This window comes from Passer montanus, unplaced genomic scaffold, assembly GCF_014805655.1.
Source record: "Passer montanus isolate IOZ18808 unplaced genomic scaffold, ASM1480565v1 scaffold20, whole genome shotgun sequence".
In the NCBI taxonomy this organism is placed as follows: domain Eukaryota; kingdom Metazoa; phylum Chordata; class Aves; order Passeriformes; family Passeridae; genus Passer; species Passer montanus.
Genome location: NW_024366592.1, coordinates 7293564 through 7316637, shown reverse-complemented (window position 1 = coordinate 7316637; position 23074 = coordinate 7293564). Strand labels below are relative to the sequence as shown.

The window sequence follows — 23074 nt, the reverse complement described above, 5'->3', positions numbered from 1 at the left end:
GAAAGCCAAAAGGGACATGCAGTGTTTATGCCATCCAAACTATCTCAACCCTTTGGTTGGTGTCAGGCCCACTGACTCAGCCACAGACTTTTTCTTATTTGCTCAAAGACAGAAGCTGCAATTACAACTTGACAGGTGACAATGTCATCTTCCTTGCTTTCTGTATTCTCTGGAATGTGCAATACTGCTTGCTTAGACCATCCCAGGTTCTCTGCACAAGAGCAAGATCTGGAAAGGATTACTTGACATTCTGATTTGTAGCAGAACCTGAACTAACCCAGAAAGTGAGGAACCATTTGGCCTGCAGCTGATCCTTTTTAATCTGCTAAAAATGGGAAACACCAGGAAAGGCAAGGTTCCCAGACGTTGGAATGATGTTCCAAAACCCTAGGGGAAAACAGTCATTAAGGCCTGAGCATTTACTGCAGATGTCAGGTTGTTTTATAGGCTTGATTCAAAGCCCATTAAAGTCAACAAGCATCTTTATCTTGACAGGTTTTGGATGAGGCCTATGCATGTGAAGGGGTTTAAAGTGACAGCTGGCCTGGGCAGGACTGATAAAAACTCTTCAGAAAGTGTCATGGAAAGGGATTTCCAAGCAGAACACCCATGGAGTATTTCTGTCTCTATACTCATGTCATGGGTTAACGTGTACACTGCTCCAGAAAAGGGCCCAGCACCCTGTGTTTCAGTGCTCCAGCACCATCTACAAGCTGGATAGGGAGAAAAGCCCTTTTCCGGTTGGGTTTCCCCTTTAGCACAGCTTTATGTGCTTGTATAATAGGAAACAGCCCTTTCTATTTCTGTTCAAGCTCCAGAGGCTTGGATTTCCCCCAGAATTTTTGATTAACAGCTGAACCTAAATCAGATCTGCCTGGGGTCTCCTTTGCCTTACTTGACACATCATAATATCCTTTCATCTGCTATTCCAAGCCAGTCCCTGGTTCTGTCAAGCAGCTCACTCTCTCCAAGAGAGACCACGTCAATCCTCTTTCTTTCTTAGACCTTCCTGAGCTGTTTAAAAGCAGGATTTCCACCGCAACAGGGAAAAACCTCTTTGTTTGACTGCCTCTGAACCAGACTCCAAAGGACACCAGATATTCAGGCTGTGAGATGGATTTTGTTGAAAGTAATCAGCTTCTGTATGCACAGTTGTACTTCAAGTTTACCTGGGTGGCTCAGGAGCCAGCACAGTAAAGCCACAGCAGTGGATTTTCATAGTATCTCATGTAAATTAAAGCACTACTGCAGCACTAGCTGAGATCTTATTCCTCACCATCAGTCATACAGAGAAAATCCCTCTGTGTGGTTTGAACTTGAAAAGATTCATTTCTTGGAGGTGGAGGAGACAAGGCTAAACCAAATAAAACTAATTTGCAGTTTTATATGGGCTGCCATTTAATCATCCCTGAATTAACTGAGTCATGTAGGATTTTTTCTGTTCTATTTCTGTAAACTTGGTACAGCTTGATAGGACTGGCCATGTAAACAGCAAAAACTGTAAAAGGTGAATGGTAAAAATGGTAAGATTAAATTGCATGAGTAGGAATGCAGCCAGGACAAAGCCAAAGCTCAGATGGAGTTGAAACTATCAAGGAAGGTAAGAATCAGAAGATTTTGTGTGTACATTGGTGGAAGAAAGGGCAAAGACAGCATGAATCCATTTCTCAGTGGGTTCAGGTTCTAATGACAAGCTACAGGGGAAAAAATGTAATTCACAGCTCACATTTCACATGTGAGATTTGTCTTCAGGCCTGAATTTCTGAGCCTCCTATTACAGTCTGTCAATACCCACAGGAAAAAAGAGCTGGGAATCCTCTCACCCAACAGAGGCATGCAGGTCCATCACAACACATCAGGGGTACCCGAGGCTGCTAAAGGAGCTGGCTGATATCACTGAGGAGCTAATTTCTATCCCCTTTGACAGGTTCTGGCAATGAGGGAAAGTTCCTATTGCCTAGCAAAAGACAGATGTTGCACAGACCCCAAAAAAGGGTAAGAATTATCCAGGGTGTTTGTAGCTGGCCATCATAGCTTAGGTCCTTGGGAAAACTGGGGAGGAAATGCTCTGAGAAGTTACTTTTTAAACACATGAAGGATGAGAAAATAACTAGAGGGAGCTGGAATGGATTTACCAAGGGAATGTGTTGCCTGCCCAGCTTCATTTCTTTGTACAATAGGGCCTGACATTGTGGACAACGGGAAGGAGAGGGATGCTGGATTCCCTGATTTTCATCAGACCCTCAAAAGAACCTTTGTAGTATCATGATGAGATATTGTGAGATACAGCTGAATAGGAAAACTGAGTAAGCTTTTACTATTACTCTTTACCCTTAGAACTCAGCATATCAGACCCTGAACCACTCTCTATATGAAAGGAATAGTCCCTTTGCACTATTCTTCATTGTGAGACAGGATGGGCAGTGGCTGCTCTAGGGAAAGTTAAGACCTTCCCAAATGCAGAACCTGCCAACTAACTGGAGTCATGTGGAGACAGCAGCAGATGAGACTAGAAAGACAAGAGTGTTTAAAATGCTTTGCCCTCTGGTTATCCTCAGAGAAGGAAATTTGGACCAGAATAATTTAACAAAACACTTATTTAAGCTGCACAAATGTCACCCAAACTCATTCCTAATACCAAGTAAGCACCAGTCAAAGCCAGAGGGACATAAAGATGAAAGAAAACCACTGTCTTCCCACTCTATCAGCCCAAGCCCAGCATTGAGGAAAGCTCAACCAACCCCCAAGCAGTTGTCCCCATTGAATATTCTTCCAGAATGTCACATTTCTGCTTTAAATTATGCTGGCCACATTTTCTGACTTTTTCCCCTAAGGATACCTATCTGTCCATCCTGCCTCCTAATGACTCATGGAAGTTTCAGATGTTTCATTAACAAATGCATAATTGACAATTACATTGCTCCTTCTTACACAAAAAAGGACACTCAGGTAATGACTTCAACCATAAGCTCGCTCAAATTGACGAGAATGTAAACAGAGGCATGGAACAAAACTATGGAAAGGAAAAGAGGAGCAGGACATTACTGTAGCGTTAAATTTTGTCTGGTTATTTAAACAAAAATAGGGCTTTTTTTTTAAAAAAAAAAAAAAAAGTCTTCTCACTTCATATCCAACACTTTCATTACATAATGTCAAATATGTCAAAACATCTCCAAATTCCTTCATGCTGACAATCAGGTTATACTTACACAAAGTTTGTGTGTGTCCTTCTCTGGCAGATATCAATTAAACGTCACTGTTTTAAATGCTGTTTTTAGAACTGGCTTTTATTTGTTGCCAGATGAGGTCACAAACTGCTTCCTGTCAGTTGCTAGACATTTTCCTAAAACTCAGAACTGACAGCAGACGCGCTTTCTGTTGTTTGCTCGATTGCTTTAGGTAAAAGAAAGGGTTTGGGGAGACAAGAAGCCATGAGGCACTGGTTAAGAAGTTGGGAAATGTTCATCCTCCCAGCAGTCCTTGCAGCCCAGGAAGATTTCAGCCACTCCAAGCTCCAAGCAGACAGCTGTCTCACTCCAAGTGTGCATCTTTCAGGATGCCAGAGTGCTTTATCCCTGCTTGACACAGCGCAGCCTTCATACCTCACACAAGGCAAAGTACTTCAGACTTCTCTATAATGCCCAATTTTTGCCCAAAGTACCAGAGAAAGTTCACAGTCTTGTGCTGCAAGTGATGACGTGGCCCTGGGATACTTCCAAGGAACTCACTTTTCCCCATCCCAGTAAGACTGTAGCACCCCATCACTCTCAAGGTGGGTGTCAGGATATATCCCAGAGTTTTCCCACTCATACCTTCCATGGTCTGCTCATGTGAGGACCTTCTGTTTATTCCCCAGAGTCCCTGTGTAAACTAACACTAACTCTTGATCCCCTGAGGCACAGCAGCCCATAACTCTCCCAGGCCTCGGAGTGAAGGCTGTGGGAACATTTGCCAGCTGAACCAGGTGATATCCCCTGTTACACCCACTCTAGGACTCTGACAGACCAGGTCAAGCGTGATATTGGCATCCACTACATCTGCGCAGGCTGACACACTGCCTTAAAATGTCTGAGACATCAAGATGAGACCCTAGTTGTGACAGCAGGAAAAAAATAGCATTTTAAAAAAGCACAAGAAAAATTAATTCCTCAGCAAATTACATTCTATTCACTGGGAAAGGGAAGGTTTTCCCCCAGTACTTTACCATCTGAAAAAGACAGTTAATCAAACACAGCTTCTGGTATACAGTGCAAATCAAAGCTTCTCTGAAGCAACATTTACCAGATTGATTCTATATACAAAACAAATTCTCAATGAAAATGGCTTAAGACAGAAAGTGAATGGACGTAGTACAAACTAGTTGGCGACCACCTGATCACAATCAACTCATCCAGATGGGATTTTGTGGGATGCTGTGGTGAAGACAGGATTTTCTATTCAGTCTCTTTGGAGAGTTTGTGATCTTGAAAAAACTCTCACTGCTCAGCATGTGTCTCTGAGCAGGAAAGCTTAGATGGCATTGTTCTTCACTCCTGCCACAACCGTGGTCTCTGCAAGAATGAAGCTGAGGAGCTTCCAAGAAATCAAAATAATAATGTGCTGTTTATGCCATGAGGGATAGCAATGCAGTACTTTCCTTCAGAGTTCTGCGCACACCTTTGCAAACAATTCACCTTTATCCCAAAACAGCTATCATACCCAAGTCCATGAATTGAGGAGGAGATGATGAATCCAACCTCACTGAGGGCAGACAGGAGGAGGATTCTCCTCCTCTCTGCAATCTGGAGGGATTGCAGCAGCTGTGAGGAGTGTGTGTTAGTCCTCATAGGCAGAGTCAGACTCTCAGAAGCTGCCAGCTAATTCCAGCATCCAAAGGAGGATATTGAAGATGGTGAAGGGCTAGAGGAGAAGCAATATGAGGAGTATCTGAGGTCACTTGGCTTGTTCAGATGGAGGAGACTGAGATCAGAGCTCACAGCAGTGCTGCAGATTCCACATGAGGGGAACAGGAGGGGCAGGCCCTGAGCTCTGCTCTCTGGGACCAGCGACAGGACCCAGGGAACGGCTGCAGCTGGGTCAGGGCAGGGTCACACTGGATCGCAGGGAAAGGTTCTCCCCCCAGAGGCTGTGGGGCACTGCCCAGGCTCCCCAGGGAATGGTCACGGCCCCAAGGCTGCCAGAGCTCCGGGAGTGTTTGGACAACGCTCTCAGGGATGCACAGGGTGGGACTGTCGGGGTGTCTGTGCAGGGCCAGGGCTTGGACTGGATCATCCTTGTGGGTCCCACCCAACTCAGGATAGTCTGCAGTTCTGGTTCTGTGAATTCACTACAATACCCACCTCTGTGTATGCCAAAGCACATCCCATGTTTTGGAGCCTGCCATGCTGCTGAAGCTCTTCTCAGTTCAAACCAGCACAAGCCCCAGCTCACAGTTCCCCACCAAAAGGATTTGGCAGAGTGCACACCCCAAAGTTTTAGATCAAACACACCATTCCCACATTCCTTGCAGTTCCCCTTTGGATCCAGGCTGTGTGGAGTTTGTGGCAGGAGTACATCAGCTGTTTATGGACCACAGTGGATAGCTGCATAAAGATAAACCACATAGAGCTTCCTTTGTCTCACACACCAGGCTTTTCAAAAAATCCCCTAAAACACACTCACACATCATGAATTCGGGATTTTAGGAGTATTGGGGATTATTATGTTAATGCTCTTCACTCACTGACTTCCACAACAACTCAGGATCTGGATCTCCCACTGAAACCTCCCTATAAACAGTAATTAATCTTTTCACTTTTTCCCAAGCACTTTGGTTGTACTGGAAAGATTTTCTAATTACGAATATACTTGACTTAAAGTTGTCTTTTTGATCATTTCAATCACTTTTAAATCTGTCCCTGAATTCCCCTTGGAAGTGCATATGCAGTGACAGGGTGACTGAAGGAAACAGCCATGCTGGTCTGAACATCTGTGAGATGGGAGCGAAAAGGGAAAAAAGTTCAAGTTACCCCTCCCAAAAAAAGTGACAGATGTGAGTAAGAGGTACCGCTCATGAGACACCTCTGAGGAGTAAACATTTTGGAATAATATTCCAGGCAACAACTACAGAGGCTCTAACAACAGATTGACCAGCCATTTATTACATTTCAAACAAAATGACTCAAAGGAAAATGTTCCAAACAGGCACCACTGGGCATTTGACTCAGCCCAAGCAGTGTTTTAACTATTTCTTTGCCACACAGTGTGCACGTGTAACCCATGCCCTCTACATAGGCATATCTGACTATTTTCCCACCAACTTTCTAAAACCATCACAGGGTGTTGTTGTTTCCTCTCAGTGTGGGATGCCAGGTCAAAACTAATTATTTTGCTATTTTAAACTTCTTCTTATTTTCTTTCTTTTCTTTTTTTTCTCCCCTTTCTTAAATAACATTAGCATTCTGCGTTAGCTGAAGAGCTAAAACCTGGTTTTAATTTAAATATAAATAAAACCAGAAGTGACTATGTGATTGTACTAAAAATAAATTGGTTTCTGTTCTAAATGTTTCACTGATCTTAAAACTGGGGGAGAAGGGAAACAGGACAGGATGTCTAACTCCTTTTTAGTTTGAGGGTGCCTCAAATCCATGGCATTCTGTCTCTGGAGAGATGGGTCATTTCTGAGACACTATCACTTTATCTGGAAATGTATTTACCACACTTTACCAGCACATCTATTCAGAATGTGGTTCAGAAATCACACACTGTTAAGGCAGAGCATTCTTGAGTGAGCCCCAGTTATGGCAAATTCAGCAGCAGAAAAAGAGGCTGTGGTGAGCGCAGTTACTGAAATTTTCCAAATAAATACAGCAAACAAGTTGCTCCAGGAACAAACTCGTACCTATATGATTTATACCAGCAGGAGCTGGGCCATGAAGGCAGGATGAGCCCAGTGAGCCAGCAGTCACAGGCCACCCGTGGGCTGCAAGGCTGCCTGTGGTGCCTCCGCTCCCTGTGACCAGCTGGTGACAGCTGGGACAGACCTCGTCTGCTCCGAGGTGTGTGTGGCTTCTAGCAGAGCTCAGCAGCTCCCACTGCCTTGCAGGCTGCTGATGAGCTCCTGTGGGTTAGTACCGACAGGGAAAAATATAGGGATCCTATTTACAGCCTGCTGGCAGCAGATAGGTTAAAAAAAAAAAATCCTTCTCCAAAATCAATGTTTGCTTTACTGAGGGCCTCCTTAGGTGTACATTGGAAACAATTCTGTCTGTCTTCCACCACAGTTCAGTCACCCTACAGTTTAGTGTGCCAGCCAGTAGTAGTTAGCAGTCCAGAATCAACAGGTTTCTGCTGTTTAGCAGTACCAGACCATATTGGCCAAAAGCAAATGGAAAATATTAAATGTGACATAGCACCTGATGAATAGTGATAAAGACCAAAAAGTAAAGTAGGGACTGTGGGCACCTTGGCTTTTTTTTTTTACCCTATTTGTGGCATGACACACTGGCCCACACCTCTGATGTGAGGGGTGTTTCGGCAGCAGAACTCTTCCCCTGCAGCATAAATCAGCCCCTCCTCTCATTCCTTCTCAGCAGCCACTCTAAGCTCAAAGGATGTCACAGATCTGTCTAGTGCTGTCACTGTCACCCTGTGCAATCATTTCATCCTGGGCAAAGCCACAAAAAAAAAAAAAAAATCAGTGTGAACTCTCAGTTTATGTCCTTTGATAGCAGGAGTTTTACCCCTGCTGTTCAAAACCATGGCTGCCCATCCAATGCACAGAGAATAAGGGAGAAGTGCAGTCTCTGAACACAGGCTTGTCTCAAATATCTCCCAACATCTCCCAAATTTGCCCGAAACCAAGACAAGGCTGAAAGCAGGACCTGTGTACTTTGGACCCTTTCTGATTATCCTGTCTACATGTAGTTCTCCACGCCTGCACCTCTACACATGAGGCTCCCATGTCTAGAAACCGTGTGTTACTAACTCTTGGCATTCTTATTTAACGTTAAAATAATTTTAACCTTAAAATTTTTACTTTACCACCTTAAGTCATGTTATGAGGTTCAAGTGCTACATACTCCATGTCCATTCTGACCTCATTCTTTGGATTCTAGGTGCTAATGGAAAGATACCATTAATTAAGGCCATTGCTCAGGGGTATCTGGTTTTTCTCAACAAGTCAGTGGAGTGACCTTTCAGAAGCACAAACTCTGTCATGTCAGATGTGCTGCCTGTTTTTCCAAGTGGCAGATGCTCCTCAGACACTGCATTCCGTGACAAAGGGGTTTGCTAGCACAGCCCTACACCAGCGAAGCACCTGAGAACCAAAGAGCTCTGACACTGCTGCAGACACGGTGCTGTTTGGTGAGGCTGCCTGCTGTAACCAGCCATCTGCACGCATGGAATGGGACAGGTGATGGATTTCTGGAGCTGGTCATGAAGCCACGCAGCACCAGGCAGTGAACCACATTGATCAATGTGATTTCATTAGAGACAGAAGGAAAAACAGTTACTTGTTACCTAAAAGCTATTTTCCAGCATTAGGTGCCCTGCAGCACAGCCTTGAGAGGGGCCAGTGGATAAAAGTGCCATCCCAGAGATTGAGTGAAGCCAAAGGGACTCGACTCTGCACCACTCAGGTAGAGCTGATTGCAAGATCAGGCCACTAGTGTGGGAGGGCTTTTGTGCCACTGGAATCTTGGTGTGGGAGGCTGGAAATCCAGTTCCTTGAGCAAGAAACAACCCATGCAGTGCAAGTTGACTTCAGGAGGAGAGTGTTCGGAAAAACTCCTCCCTTTCAGTGTGCCACCAAAGAAGCAAAACTGCAGGCCAGTGGACAGAGATGCTGTGCTGCTAAAATAGTTATTTCATCTCCAGCTAACTGGTGGCACTGCACACACCTTCCCCTTGGTGTTCTGCTAACAAACAACACACTCCTCAGGGCTTGACCTTCTCCAGGCTGGCCAGCTCTGCCAGGGCTTCGTTTATGCGCCTGGCACAAACTTCAGTGAGCCACACTGGAGCAGGCAGCTAAAATAAGCTTTTTTCTCCTCAAAATGAGAAGAAGGGGTTTGTGGCAAATCATTCCAGTACTATCAGAACTCCTTTTTCTACCCACCCCCATGTCTTACTAAAAGGAATGTGCATGGTTATTATACTGATTCCATGTTGTCACAATTAGATCCTGAAAAGAGTGTCAAATGTGCTTTTCCACATAATTTACTGCTTCCCTGTGATTCATGAAGCCTCTTTTCACATGAATAATTGGTCACTTCTTGTTTATGCATCACCATGGTACACAGCTCCTAGCAGGCAAAAAAAATAGGCGCAAAGCTGACATTTAATCATTAGAGCCACATGCAACATTCCCCCCACCCTCGCTCCCAGCTCCTTGCTTTTTACCTCCTCCCATAAAAAGAAAGCACAGATTTTTTTATGGAGGAAATAGTTCCTAAAAAAAAAAAATCCCAAAAGTTTTACCTTCCTTAGCACTCATTAGCAATTTTTTTTTGTTCCATGCTTATTTTGTATTTCACATTTTCCAGTGTAAAGAAAACAACTGAAGAGTCCCTTACAAACAAAGTGAGAAGGTGGAGAAGGAGGAATGTTCTGAATGCATGGTTGCTGGGAATGGCAGCTTTCCAAGTACAAATTTGTTTATTTCTCAGGGGAGATACAGTCAGGACATCACTTACCAATGGTCACCTGAATTAGAAAGCACCTCAGCATGTTCTCAGAATAGCATTTCAGCCTCTAGACACTTTAATGACACTTAGTTTTTACAGTGCAGTAAACTGAGGTACAAATTAATTTATTTACAGTGAGTCACTGCCCAAGAAACTCTGCAGTCAAGCTTTGATTTGCAGAACTCCTCCTCTGCCTTCAACTACAGCTTCCTAAACAAGCCTGCATGATTAGCTCACTGTGACAACATCTGCGATGGGAAAGTGTGGATCTCCCTGTGTGTGGATATTAGTGCTTCCTGCCTGGAACGTTGAGGACCACCTTGTCTAGTATTTTGACAGTATTTAAAAAAAAATAAAAAATCAAAGAGACAAGTCTATTTGTCTTGACAGCATCATACCATGGCAGGCCAAAAAGACATCAGAAAACAGAAGTCAGTAGGGACACTTAACAGCATAGGAAAAAAAAACCATTTTGGCTTAAGACTGGCTATCAATCCAGCCCAGTAGGTCATGTGATTCTACAGAATGAATGCAAAAAAACTGAATGCAAAAGAAAAGAGAATATTTGTAGAGAATACACGAGGACATTAATCTCCTTTTTACCACAAACCAAAGCAACATCAGTTTTAAGGCTGGAGGAAAATAAAAAAGCTAAGTGGTTTTTACCTCATATAGACATGAGACAAAACCAAAGCCTCAAGATGTGATTTTGTTAAAAAAACAGAAGGGTGAACTGTGAGTTTTTGTTTTCCCTTTTTTTTTTTTGGCAGCCAGGTAGAAACAGAAGGGAGTGAAACTTTCGTGAGTGTTGGGGGTTAGGACATGGGAGCAGAGAAGAGGACAAAGGAAAGAGAAAAGCAACTGCTTGGAGTTGACTTTTCTGATTCAAATACACCTTAGCAGCACTCAGTGGAAAGCAGACTCAGAAGTGGAAAGAATTTCTGGATCCAGATCAAGACAGCAGAAATATCTTAATTTTTGCTGGGCCATAATCTCCTGAGAAGGCTTGTGAGAATTTGATCCTGTCATTCCTAAACTAGAATCTTAAAACTGATTTGGACCAGAGCTGTAGTTGGTTTGAAAATATCATTACTTCTTCCTGTGGAAAAAAAAAAAAGGAATAAAAATGGAAAATAATTCAGCCAAACCCAAAGTGCATGGACTCATTACAAGCTCAGGAAATCAACTCTATTTAAATCCCTTTCAGCACCACTCTCCAACTGTAATAGTGCGTGAGTGGAAGCAAACACTGCACAGAAGTTCATCCCAGTCTCCTGCCTCTCTGTCCCCACCCCAACCCGAATTCTGCATCTCAAAGCTCACTATTTGTTTCTTCCTCCTCATTAGCCTTGTCCAGCCTTTCTCTCAATAACCACCATTTTCATTCCTTTCGGTATTGCTCACTCCAAGGTTTCTGTGAGCTTCAGTATCACACCCTTGCACTCTTGTCTTCGTTCCACTCCCAGCCTTTGCTGATTTCTCTGGTGCCAGCTCCCAGTGCTGTGTGCTCCTTTCTTATCAGGGAGAAAAACACGAAAAAGCTCATGGGTCAAGGTACAGGGAGCTCATCTTACTGTCAACAAATCAGGTGCATCTTGGGGAAAATGAATTTAATTTGATGGCAATTAAAATTGAGTTGGATGGTGAGAAACAAATTAAAAATTGAAAAAGCTTGTCTTCCTCGCCCATTTTTTACCCCCAGGCTCAAATTCCGCTGTGGGGACACACAAGCTGTGTGTGGCACAAGGCAGCCTCTTCAGCATCCCTTCACCAAAACCTTGACACCAACACCCACTACAGTATGTATTTTACTATTGTATTACTTTGTTATTATAAAGCTCCAGGTTCCAGCATCTAGAAGTTCACGTTTTGTTCTGAATCAGCTCTAACTTCTGCAGGTGGATTCACTGATCTATGCCTCTGCATGGTGCTGAAAAGATTGAGGAGAATTTGTATAACTGCAAATTAGTAAATGTGTTTCTTTTCAAAGACTAGCAGCGTGTTTCTTATTTTGGTTATAAATAATATTTTATTTTAATTTCAAGCTTAGCGCAGTTTTCGCCTGGGCCATTTTTTGGCCTTGGACTGTCTTTATGTTTAGGCAAATTTTTCTCAGATGCTCTTCATTTCTCTTTAGTGTTTGATACTACTTTATTTAGGGAAATAAATACTTTAAACTAGCCCTGAAAGCTGGTAGCTCCTGTATATTGATAACTCAAAACCACTTTTTGCAATAATTGCTTTTCTTTTCTGTGCCTGACAAGTAACTCTCAGATACTGAATTCACTTTGAAATGAGCGAACCTCATACACGAGTAGAATCCATGTGGGAAAAACACCTTTCCCGGGGAACATTAAACATCTGACTATCCTGAGCATGTTTACCTAGTTGTTTCTTAATTTTCCTCTAAGCTAATGATGATGAGCCTTTTGCTCCACCTTCCTTTTGCTCCCTGCAGCACTGCTGTCCTTGGGAAATGCATAGCAGCAGACCTACTTCAAAGGACAGCAAGAATGACTTTCCAGCACGGCCATTTATTCGTGTTTTCCATTATCTTACATGTCAAATATTGCAGCATTGGAAAAAAGATTATTCATACTTCACATTATTAACTCAGTCTTAGTCCAATATTAAATCATTATTTACTTACAGTACTAAATTAAATCTTACACTGCTGATGGATCATTATTCTTCCAAAGTTCTTCCTTTTTTTTCCATTGAAAGACATAAGCTGCCTTTTGGTATTGATTTGTACAATGAGAACCAGTAATTTTCTGCTACTTTTCCAGTAAATTCAGGGTATGAATTGCATGCTCTGTGTGCTCTAGTGGGTCAAAGTCCATTGCATTGTCTTTGCCTCAATGAACTTTAGGAGACACAATAAGATTTGAAAATTTCTGTCTATGTCTGCTGAGAACCTGTGAATAGCCACTTTTATTTATGCTCTTTGTTTTTAACCTTAGTTTGGATATCCATAGGGTAACCAACAGAGAAAAGGATTACTACTTTCCCTCAGCAGTACCAAGCTTTCCTTCTATTCGTTGCCAATCATATTTGAAACACAATTGCTGAGATTTAAGTCACAGATCCTGCAAATATATGTTTTGACCACTCTATCTCTGCACATTTTATCTTGTTTTATTGTGTATTGGAATGAGGTAAGACTTGGAATTTCCAATGTGTAGAAACCTTCCCTTAAACAGGACCAGTGACAGAAATCTGACACATGGAGCACATGCCAGTTCCCAGGTTTTTGCTTTATTTGCATCCAAGCTGCCTAGCAGCCTGTCAGCTTTGTATGGAATGAGCTAAACAATATTCAGGGTCATTCAGGGTCTGCATGATTTTACTCCCATTTGTGGCTGACCATCAACAGGTACTAGAGAGGACTCCATACTCCAAACACAAAGGCTGCTGCTCTGGGAGCTGCAGCAGATGCAGCTGAACAATTTTTTACACAAAGTCCCTCTGTTTACTAGTATATCCTACAGCAGTAACATTTGTGACATTTTCTTCTGCAAAATCTTAGTAAAAAAATGTTGAGTTTTGAGGTTGTATGATGTAGGACAACTTGACAGAGTGGCACATTGCTTATGTTGTCTCATTAGTACCAGAGGATCTGAAATGAAGATGTTGTTAGTGCAAAGCCACTGTGCAAATTAGTCCCAAGCTCTCAGCCTGAGGGCCAAGTGAAGTTATGACCACGCAACTGAAGGACAGAAGAAACAGGACAGAAGTGTGACAGCTTCCTTCAGGAGAGCCATATTCCAGCCATGGCTACTTGCCTGGCGATTTTATCACATAATTTATAATATTTGATGTTTTCTTTAATGCCATACCTCTTGTGATCCTGGACATCTCAGATCCCATAGAGGGGAAAAAAGACTTTACAGCACTTGCATTTCCAGTGGAAAGCTTGAATGTTAAGGTGCTTAAAAGCACAAAGCACAATAAAAAGGCAAGATTATTTATTATTAAAATGACTAAAGCCACTCTGTGACTTTTAAAAAATACGTTAAGATCTTGGCATATTTGATGATAATGTTTGACTAGGATTTTCTAGCCTTGTCAAATATATATATAGGGGCACTAGTTTACAGGCTGTTTAATGAGAGGAAAACACAAGGGTAGAAATTCCTCAAATCTGTCAAAAGAACTCCACTACTACACCACATTGCAACCAAACCTGAACCTAAAGTTGAATGATATGTGATACCATTTCTGCGAAAAAACCCAAATTCCTAAATTGAGGAGGAAGTATTCTGTCCCATCAGCCAATTTGAAGCATTAAGGACAAAGGACTTGTGTATGAAGATGTGCAGTAAGATCCACACCATACCTGTCACTAAAAGAATGACAAAAGTCTTGCAGAACTGACAACCTCCTCCTTCTCTATGCAAAGACATATCAGAAATTTTCACTAATAAAAAAGGACAGAAAATTCAAGTTTCCAAGTTTCCTTTCAGTATAGTATCTGAAGTGAGTTTAACACAATGCACAAGAGGCAGCTACAGAAAATTCAACATTAAAAGGCCAAGACAGTAGCACAGCATCTCAGGAAGCACTGCTGAGTACCAGATGTATCTTCACTGTGCAAGTGTGCTAAAAGACTTCTCTCCAAGACTCAGAACATCATAACCTATGTGAAGTGGGGGAGTCCCCCCTGCAAATTTGGAGTACAATGACAGATTTGGCTAGAGAAGTTGACACAATTGCCTCTTTGGAGATGGAAGAGCCATGTTCCCAGCTGGACTCTAGGCTGTAGTACTTTTCCGTGGTTTTAAGAGTCCTTTCTGAGGGTGGTATAGCTGACTTTCCCTCAAAGCTCCATTGTGAAGAAGGCAAAACATTAGCTAGAAACAATGAGCAAAATCCCGGCCTTGGTATTTAACAGCAGGAGTAAAATCCACTAGCAAACTTTGATTTGCAAAGTCAGCAAACACATCTGTTCTGGTCCATTTCTGGATGCTTTCATAACAGTGTGTATTCTTTTCAGAGCACTGTGAGAAAAACAACTGACCAACAGGCTTTCTTGATTAATAAAACCAAACCAGTTAGCACTCCAGTTTTGCCTTCTTTACAGGAAAGATGCATTCATTTAACGGAGCTCAACAACAGAAAGTCTACAAAGTGTGGATCAATTCTTGCTATAACATAGAAAACCTTCTTTAAGGTTGTTAACTGACATTTCTAAGCCTTGTCCTGGAGATGGTCATGATTAAATTTTGCATAATACCAAGAATATATGAGGGATATAAAAGACTTTAATCTGCTTAGCAGTTTAACCAAGAGGAAATATTTGATCAAAACATGTAATTGCTACAGAAAACTGAGTTATATGATTCCTCTGTAAAAACCAGCACGAAATTCTGGATGCTTATAATTCAAAATAAATACCAACATTTGATCCCAACATACATTCAGTCAATCAATCAATCAATCAATCAATCATCCTTTTGAATATTTCTTAAGTATTCAAGGAGGATGACTGTATCATCCCTACCTTCAACTCACCTGTTCTTTGAAAAATTTGTTGAAGAAAAATCATGTTGAAAATGTGCACACACATTGTGACTATGACATTTATATTACATATTGGTATAGCCAAATTGAGTGCAACTTGATGCTTGCCCTGCTTGTGATAATCTGTATTCTTCTGAGTAGTCTTGTCCTTCCTGTGCAACCATCAGTCCTTTGTAGACCTTCTGCACTTGCTATCTGGAGCTTACAGGAATTTTTGTTCCAATCTGTGCAAGTGAAAAATTATTTAATCTGAGAAGCAAACACATTTCTGATTCCCAATAAGATGATTAGATGATACATTATCTTTTGACACAACACCTGGATCCTCTTCCATTTCATTTGGCAGACACCTAAAGACTTCTCCATTGTGTATATAACTTTCTTTCTAATACTAGTGTGGCAATCAAGCAAGAGAGTTCATCATCCTGATTCAGTGGCAAGTTCCATAGAAGATCCTAAAACCTTCTGCTCAGGATGCTCAGGAAACATTGACATTTGTCAGACTAAGGTATCTGAGCATCAACCTTGCAATGCTTCCAAGTTTTAAAAAGCATAAGCTTCCATTTTTAAAATTGATTTATTTTAATTTAAATTATTTTTATTTTATTTTAGGTTTTTGGATGTAATTTTGAAGTACAAATTCTCATGTCATATTATTTTATGAGACCTTCTTAGCAGCAGTGTAGTAATAATGACACACAAGTTTTTCCTTCACCAACATCTCCAGCCAACACCACCAACATAAAAAGTGCTGACGTTTTCTTCAAAGAACTGATCACAAAATCTGCTCTTAATTTCTTGGTATATTTCTAGAACCACACAAAGACAGAACTGTATGCATTATATTCATCACGGTCACAACTGCAAGAAATGTGGAAGACATTTTGAGCTGTAAATAACCACCAGCAGAATTCCCGCTGACTTCCTGGGAGCCACTGCTTCCCAATCATGCTCTAAATATGTAATCTATGATTGTAATAAAAGGCTGGGATGTTCAAGTAATGGAATATTTAAAATTATTGCCACAAAAATAGAGACTGACCATATATCACCATGACCAGCTATCTTCTGGAAAATTTATGTAGCAGCATTGACGCGAACACTTAACCAGTGCCCTAATTTGGTAGCAGTACAAGAACTGGAATATCTTTCAAAGTTCATTCAGCAAAACCAGTTCTGTTTCTCCCTGGGTTAAAGAGCCTCCCACTGCATTGTGTAGAAGGGGTCAGTTAGGACAAGTTTCTTTTTAAATGCAGAGAGGCATTTGATGACCATCAATGGACAATTGCGGGGGGAAAAAAAAAAGCCATTTGCTTTGGCCTTTGAGAGAAGACAAAATATTTTAACATGAAGAAAAAGACCAAATGCCAATGATTTGGACTTCAGACAGTGTTCTATACCTATTACTACAGATGAATTATCAAATCTGAAAAAAAGAGATAAATATCTAGCATTTTGTTGGGAATCATATTTTTAGGATACGTGTATTTATAAACATCTCATTGGTTTACTAGTGTTCACTGCTACACTGTTTAAAATTGTCATCTGAAAAAAAAGAATAGTTTGAGTGTTTATTCAGTGATAGCTTGCGCATTTGTATTATTCATTCCAGACAAATGGAAAGCATCTAAAAAATGCTGGTTGTGTAAGTCTGAAATGTGAGGAATTATAGGCAATATAAGCAAATGTGAATCTTTGATATATATTAAAATGGTTACAGTTAAATAGCATTTAAGACATGGATAAAACACCAATACCACATCTACTACAGAAAAATATTGTTGCTATTATTGCTACTATATAGGACAATAACTATAATTATTATCACAAGAATGATGTATCGGTGAATGGTGAAACAAATACAAAACCTGAGCCACTCAGCAAACACAAAACTTGATAGTACAACTTGGGTGGTTTTTCTGTGATGTTCTACTGTTCAACTATGACTCTAATTCAGCAGCAGGACTATTAGCTTTATGTGGGCTTTAAAATTAATAAACAATGAAAACAATGGTAGCAGATGAATCTTCTTGAAGCCTCAGAAGAACAATATTCTTGGACAGAGCACAGAAAAGAAAACATTTTTTTTGTCAATTCCCGCAAGAATATTAAATTGAATGCAAGGCATGAATTGTACCCATGTAAAAAGTGTTTTCCAGTGTTTCTTTGACACATTTATGGACCATTGATGAAAAAAGAATGCCACAGATGTTATAAAACCTTTCTATACAGTATCCAGGATGTCCACATAAAAAAAATTTAAAACAATCTCATGCACACGTTACATCACTCCTGCAATAGAGTTTGCAGTACCTAAACTAAGTCCACTTGATAACTGCAATGACACTGCATGTGATCTGAAAGTGAGCATAAATTACACGAGTCCCCCTGATAAACAATTTATATTGGTGGCTAAGTTCTTCCAGGAAATAAGACAAAATCTTACTCACATTCCCTTCATCAAAGAGGTGGAGAAAATCTGTAAGCTCAAACGTGGGCACATGAAGTAGAGGAAGAGCAGGGTCTCAAGTGTTGTAAGGGAGTTTTGGAGTGAAAAGGAATTAGGCTCTCTAAGGTCATGTCTGCGTGGATGATTCCAGACAGTCAGGAATTAACCTCACCATTTACTGAGCTGGCAGGACATGACACACTTCTGATCAGAAGCCAATGTAAAGATGCACAAAAAATTCAAAATACTAAAGTGATCTCAGCCTCTGGAATGACTACTGCTTCTTCTTTGTTCTGCCACCTAATGATGGAAGTGAAGGGATTGAATGCTTTAAGGAATTCAAGGGTAATTTGTCAATGAGATTCTTACAGCAAGGCAAAAATTCAAATATTCCCATATTGACAGTATACCAAAAACGTTGCCCATTATTCCCTTTTGTGTGTGACTTGCACACACGTGGTCTCAGAGCCAATCTAGAACCCTGTAGTGGAAGCAGATAAAGAGCTAAGAGAAATCTACAGAAATATAACACAAATGTGTCAGACTGTATGATGCCACAATGTTCAGCATTAACTCTGTGTAAACTGTTGGCTACAAATCACAGAAATCACAAGGTCTAGACTGCTCAGTTCTAGACCATGGAGTAAAACTGTTAAAATGGAGTGACCGTGACTACACCAAGGAAAGACAGCATTCTAAACACTAGATCTACTGTTGCCCTGCTTTTTAAGTCACTTCTAATACATGCCGTCCAACCCATGTCTTTATATAACAAGATTTATGGTTTATTTCCAATATGAAGTACACGACCATAGAGATAAAATGTTTATTATATGAGCTTTGTTGATGTTCTAGTTCTTGCGTTTTGATTCTGAGGATTAGTACCAGGGTTTCTTGTTCCTAGCAGTACAGTCTTGACAATATTTAATACTACCAGCCAGGCCTCAGAGGCAGATAAAGTTCTACCCCACAGACATACAACATGGTATTTTCTCTTTTATGTCATTCTCCAGCCTGTATGTAGGAATAAAAAAATAATTTAAAGAAAAAAACTGGATTTTGCAAACTTGTCCCTGGCTTTAAAGTGAAAGACAGCAGGTTCAGATTGGATATTAGGAAAGAATTCCTTTTTCTGAGGGTGGTCAGGCCCTGGCACAGGTTGCCCAGGGAAGTTGTGGCTGCCCCATCCTTGGAAGTGTGCAAGGCCAGGTTGGACAGGGCTTGGAGCAATCTGGGATAGTGGAAGGTGTCCCTGCCCATGGCAGGGGTTGGAAATCAATGATCTTTAGGCCTCTTCCAATCCAGGCCATTCTGTGATTCTGATTCCCTTCTCTCAGATTTCCACAAAATGCACTCTCTTATGGTTAGATAGAAAGAATGAAAAATAAGCTTTAAAGCACTGGATGCCGTATGGAGAAGGTGGAAGTTGTTATTGCATGCTGCAAAGCTCACCTACTGAATAGGTCTGGTTTTGCTGTATAAGCAAATTTCCTCTCTGAGACGTGGAGTTTTGAATGTAACCCCAGCTCCCAGTCTGGTCCTGCACATCTGTGGTCTAGTCTGTAATTTTGCTTGCAGGACAGAGAGGAAGATAAAAGGACTAAAACTGTCAGAGGTAAGAAAAAAACAAGTACAGTTCTGTGTGACCATCACAATATTCAAGAGCTGAAATTAAAAAACACATGATCTAATGGGAAAGATACACCACAGTTGCCAGTGAAATCTTACTGACTCCAATCATAAGCTTCTTCTAAAAGTGCTTTCACATAGTGTTGCAAGTCAGAATACAAATCTCTCCTAATGAGGAAAAAGCTGATAAACAGGCTCTGGCTTTGAAGGGGAACACCTGGATGTCTTTAGTAAAAAAGGAATATTGTTTCATGTACAGGCCTAGAATAAAATCAGGAAGTTAATTTAGGAATCTGCTTATACCACATTTCTACAATTAAACACACATTAGGAGAAAGCACTAGTCAATCAATTTCTTTTTACAGTACCTTGACATTAAAAAAACCCCATGGGGACATCTATGACATCTTTGGTGCAGTTACAGAGACAAAAATTTCACTGATTTAGGAACAAAAATGAGTAGGCAACTCACTAACACGACAGGATTTTCCTATCAGCCCAAAAAAATGGAAACTGATCAGTCAATCAAGTATCAAATAGAAGACTGGATTTTAATCCATTTGCAGGGTAAGGTCATCATCTAGTAAAACCAGCACTGTTTACTTCTTCAGTAAACCTTTGTGCATACAAAAGAAAAAACCTTTGGGTTTGACTACAAAAATGAAGCACAGGAAAAGATTTAAATAAAAACCTTAACTTTCTGCAATACATATTTCATACTGCCAATACATGTGCAACCATTTGGTGTTCCTTATTACTATAAGAAAGCAATTTATGGAAAGTGCTGACAAAATCAGCTTAACAAAAAAAACCCAAAACACCTCCAAATAAGAAGAACCACACTTAAAAAATGTCCATGAGATCACTGTAAGAGAGATCATTCTTAGTTTATTTACGTACCTAAGCATGAACACTTATTTTCCCTTATATCATTCAGAGATCTTCTACAACTAAGGCCCCAGTTCTACAATCAATAGAGAGTAGGCACAGAAATTCCAATTCCATCTGCTGTCAGCAAGACTAGAAAGACCTGTGAGTGATCCAAAGTCCAATAATGTCAGTGGGGAGTTCTTCTACTTCCTTCGATGCACTTCGAAAGGGCATGTGAGGTCAGCAGGCTGCACTCCTTATTCTGTCAGAAATTCCACTGAGGCAGTGAGTATCAGCCTCCACATAATTACATACATCTTCTTCCTGCAACTGAGGTCAGTCACATTAATCGTAATTTCATGAGAAAATGACTTTTGGAATTGAACTAGCTCTGTAAAACAGAAATAAAATATATACTATACATTGGTCATGGCAATGTTTTACACTACCCTAAACAGATGTACTGTTTAGTTTTTAATTTTTTCTGTTCCTAGAACTGGATTTGTTTATAAATTATTTAAGAAATGCCTGACAACACTCTTATGTTTCAGTACTGATTCTCCTGTTCTACATCAAAAGCAGTAAGAAATAATAAGCTGCTCAGGTTCACCTGAGGCAATGGACTTGGGTAGATACTTTGTAGGACTTGGAACAGAGATGGATTTGTACCTATATTCAACTAAATGTTTGTCTCCATTTTTTAAAATATCAAAAATAATGGTGAATCACATTAACACATGGTGCCAAACTTAAAACAGACATAACAGGGAAATGTCATAATTTCAGACATAACACGGAAACTTTTGACACGGGCTATTAGAAAATCTAATGAAAGAAAAATCCTAAATAAAACAAATCCTAAATAAGCCAATTTTTTCCCAAGGATTTTTTTCCCTCTCCTATTTGCTATCTGATAATAGTAATAAAATAAATAAATAAATAGAAGAACATCATCCACAAACATTTCTATCAAGAATTTCAGATCAATCTTGACTCAATGATACAATCCAAAAAGATTGGAATATATTCATCATTTGCTAGATGGAGATTTGCAGCTTCACAAATCACACTGTATCATCAGCACTGAGAATGTCAGTCTCTGTTTTCTGCTGGGGTTGGCTCTTCCTTTAATAATACATTTAACTGTTTCTGTGCACATGAAAGGAAAAGTTCCAAACTATGCAGATTTCTCTGGCGGACAACTTCATCAAGCTGTTGAAATAAAAGAAAAAAAGATAAATCAACTTTAAGAAAACCTGAAAAAAAATGCCAGAGTTTGTCAGCAAAAATCCAACAATATTATACAACAAAAATTCAACAACTAAAGAACCTAAGTAATTTCAATGTGTATTATTTCATAACAACTTTTCAATGGAGTATTTGAATTTCTCCAAAATAAAATGCACACAAAGCTAAAAATAACTTTAAAGCTGACAAATTCTACACAATCTATTTGAGAATGCTAAACAGCCTAACTGCCATGCTAGGTAAATCCCTATGGATATTACAGCTTTGCTTTTATAAAAACAAAACTTTAAACCTCGAGTTTAAAGACATCACTACATATGACTGCGTATTCAAAATTTCAAAGTCTACTAGTAATTTAAACGGCAGCATGTTTAAGTAGTTCCCAGAGGCAAAAGGCAGCATATTGCTATTTATTTTGCTTGTTTCTACATTTTATCCCCTAATGCCAAACAATGTGAAATATATATATAAAAATATATATATAAAAATATATAAATATAAATATATCCTTGTTGTATGGACAATCTTCCCCACCAAAAAAGATAAGAACACCATAGTAAGATTTGGCAGGGTTTATCATCTAAATAACAAAAATATGGTTTACTGAAAAGCATTTGAATTTTTAGACATTAATAAATAAACAAAATGTACTGCAAAATTCCTTCCATTTGAAAGTTGATGTTCAGACGTCAAACAAATATTATCACAACTGAGAGATGTTTTCAATCTGGATATCCTTTAATCAGCCCAAATTCAACTCAATATCCGTATAACTATGACACAGGGTGAGACTGAAAAGTAGTGGTACAAGATTAATATGGGATAAAAATTATGCCATTCAAGGGAAAGGAAGCAATGGAATTTTGAAGAAATCAGCATTACTGTCAGATTATTGTGCACAAGTTCATATGCAATGGAAAATGGATGATTTTTCAAAAAATGTATCCTGACTCATATTTCAGACTCACAGATTTAATTACAGCTTTCAACAAAAACTAATCTGTTTATCAATCAGCAGTCCAGTTAATTGCCTAACAGTCACCTGAATGCCCATTTTGTTTTATAACAGATAGCCTTTTTAAAAAATATCAACACAATGCAAGGCAAGGATAGTGACAGCTTCCCACTTCACTCTGAAAATGCACTCAGGAAAAAGTGGCAGCACTGTGACTTAATAAACAAAGGGAAACATTTTTATGACCCTGTGCTTTTCTGCTCCATAAGTTCCTCTAATTTATGCAGAACTGGGTAGTTAGAATATTTTGGCAATTTGTTTCAACAGAGATGAATGCATCAAATCTAGCCACCAGAAAACACATGTATTTTCTAAACACCACACAATCATAAAACTCTCCTTCAGTAATAGAAGCATAGAATCATTGGATGGTTTGGGTTGGAAGGGACTTTAAAGATCACCCAGTTCCAACCCCCTGCCATGGGCAGGGGCACCTCCCACTGGACCAGGCAACTCAGAAGCCCGTCCCACCCAGTCTGCCTGTGTTTCTACTTCTGCTGTTCAAAATTTTGCATCTCTCTGCAAAAGCAGGCATTAGGGCTCCAGACACAGCCAGATGAGAACCTAGCCCACTGATTTACAACAGATTTTAAAGTAGATCTAGTTCAAATAAATGTCAGAAAAGTCTGTTCTTCATATATTCAAGGAACAGCTGCTACTGACAAGAAAATG

At 40.1% G+C, this 23074-nt stretch overlaps 1 protein-coding gene across 1 annotated transcript in view; it reads right to left on the bottom strand.

The window, feature by feature from the left end:
* Positions 1 to 20144: 20144 nt before the first annotated feature.
* Positions 20145 to 23074, bottom strand: part of CCDC91 (coiled-coil domain containing 91) — a 117483-nt gene continuing 114553 nt past the window's right edge. The window contains exon 13 of the mRNA XM_039708185.1: positions 20145 to 21351. Coding sequence (XP_039564119.1) covers positions 21232 to 21351 — 120 coding nt within the window. The 3' untranslated portion in view covers positions 20145 to 21231. The remainder of the gene's footprint in view (positions 21352 to 23074) is intronic.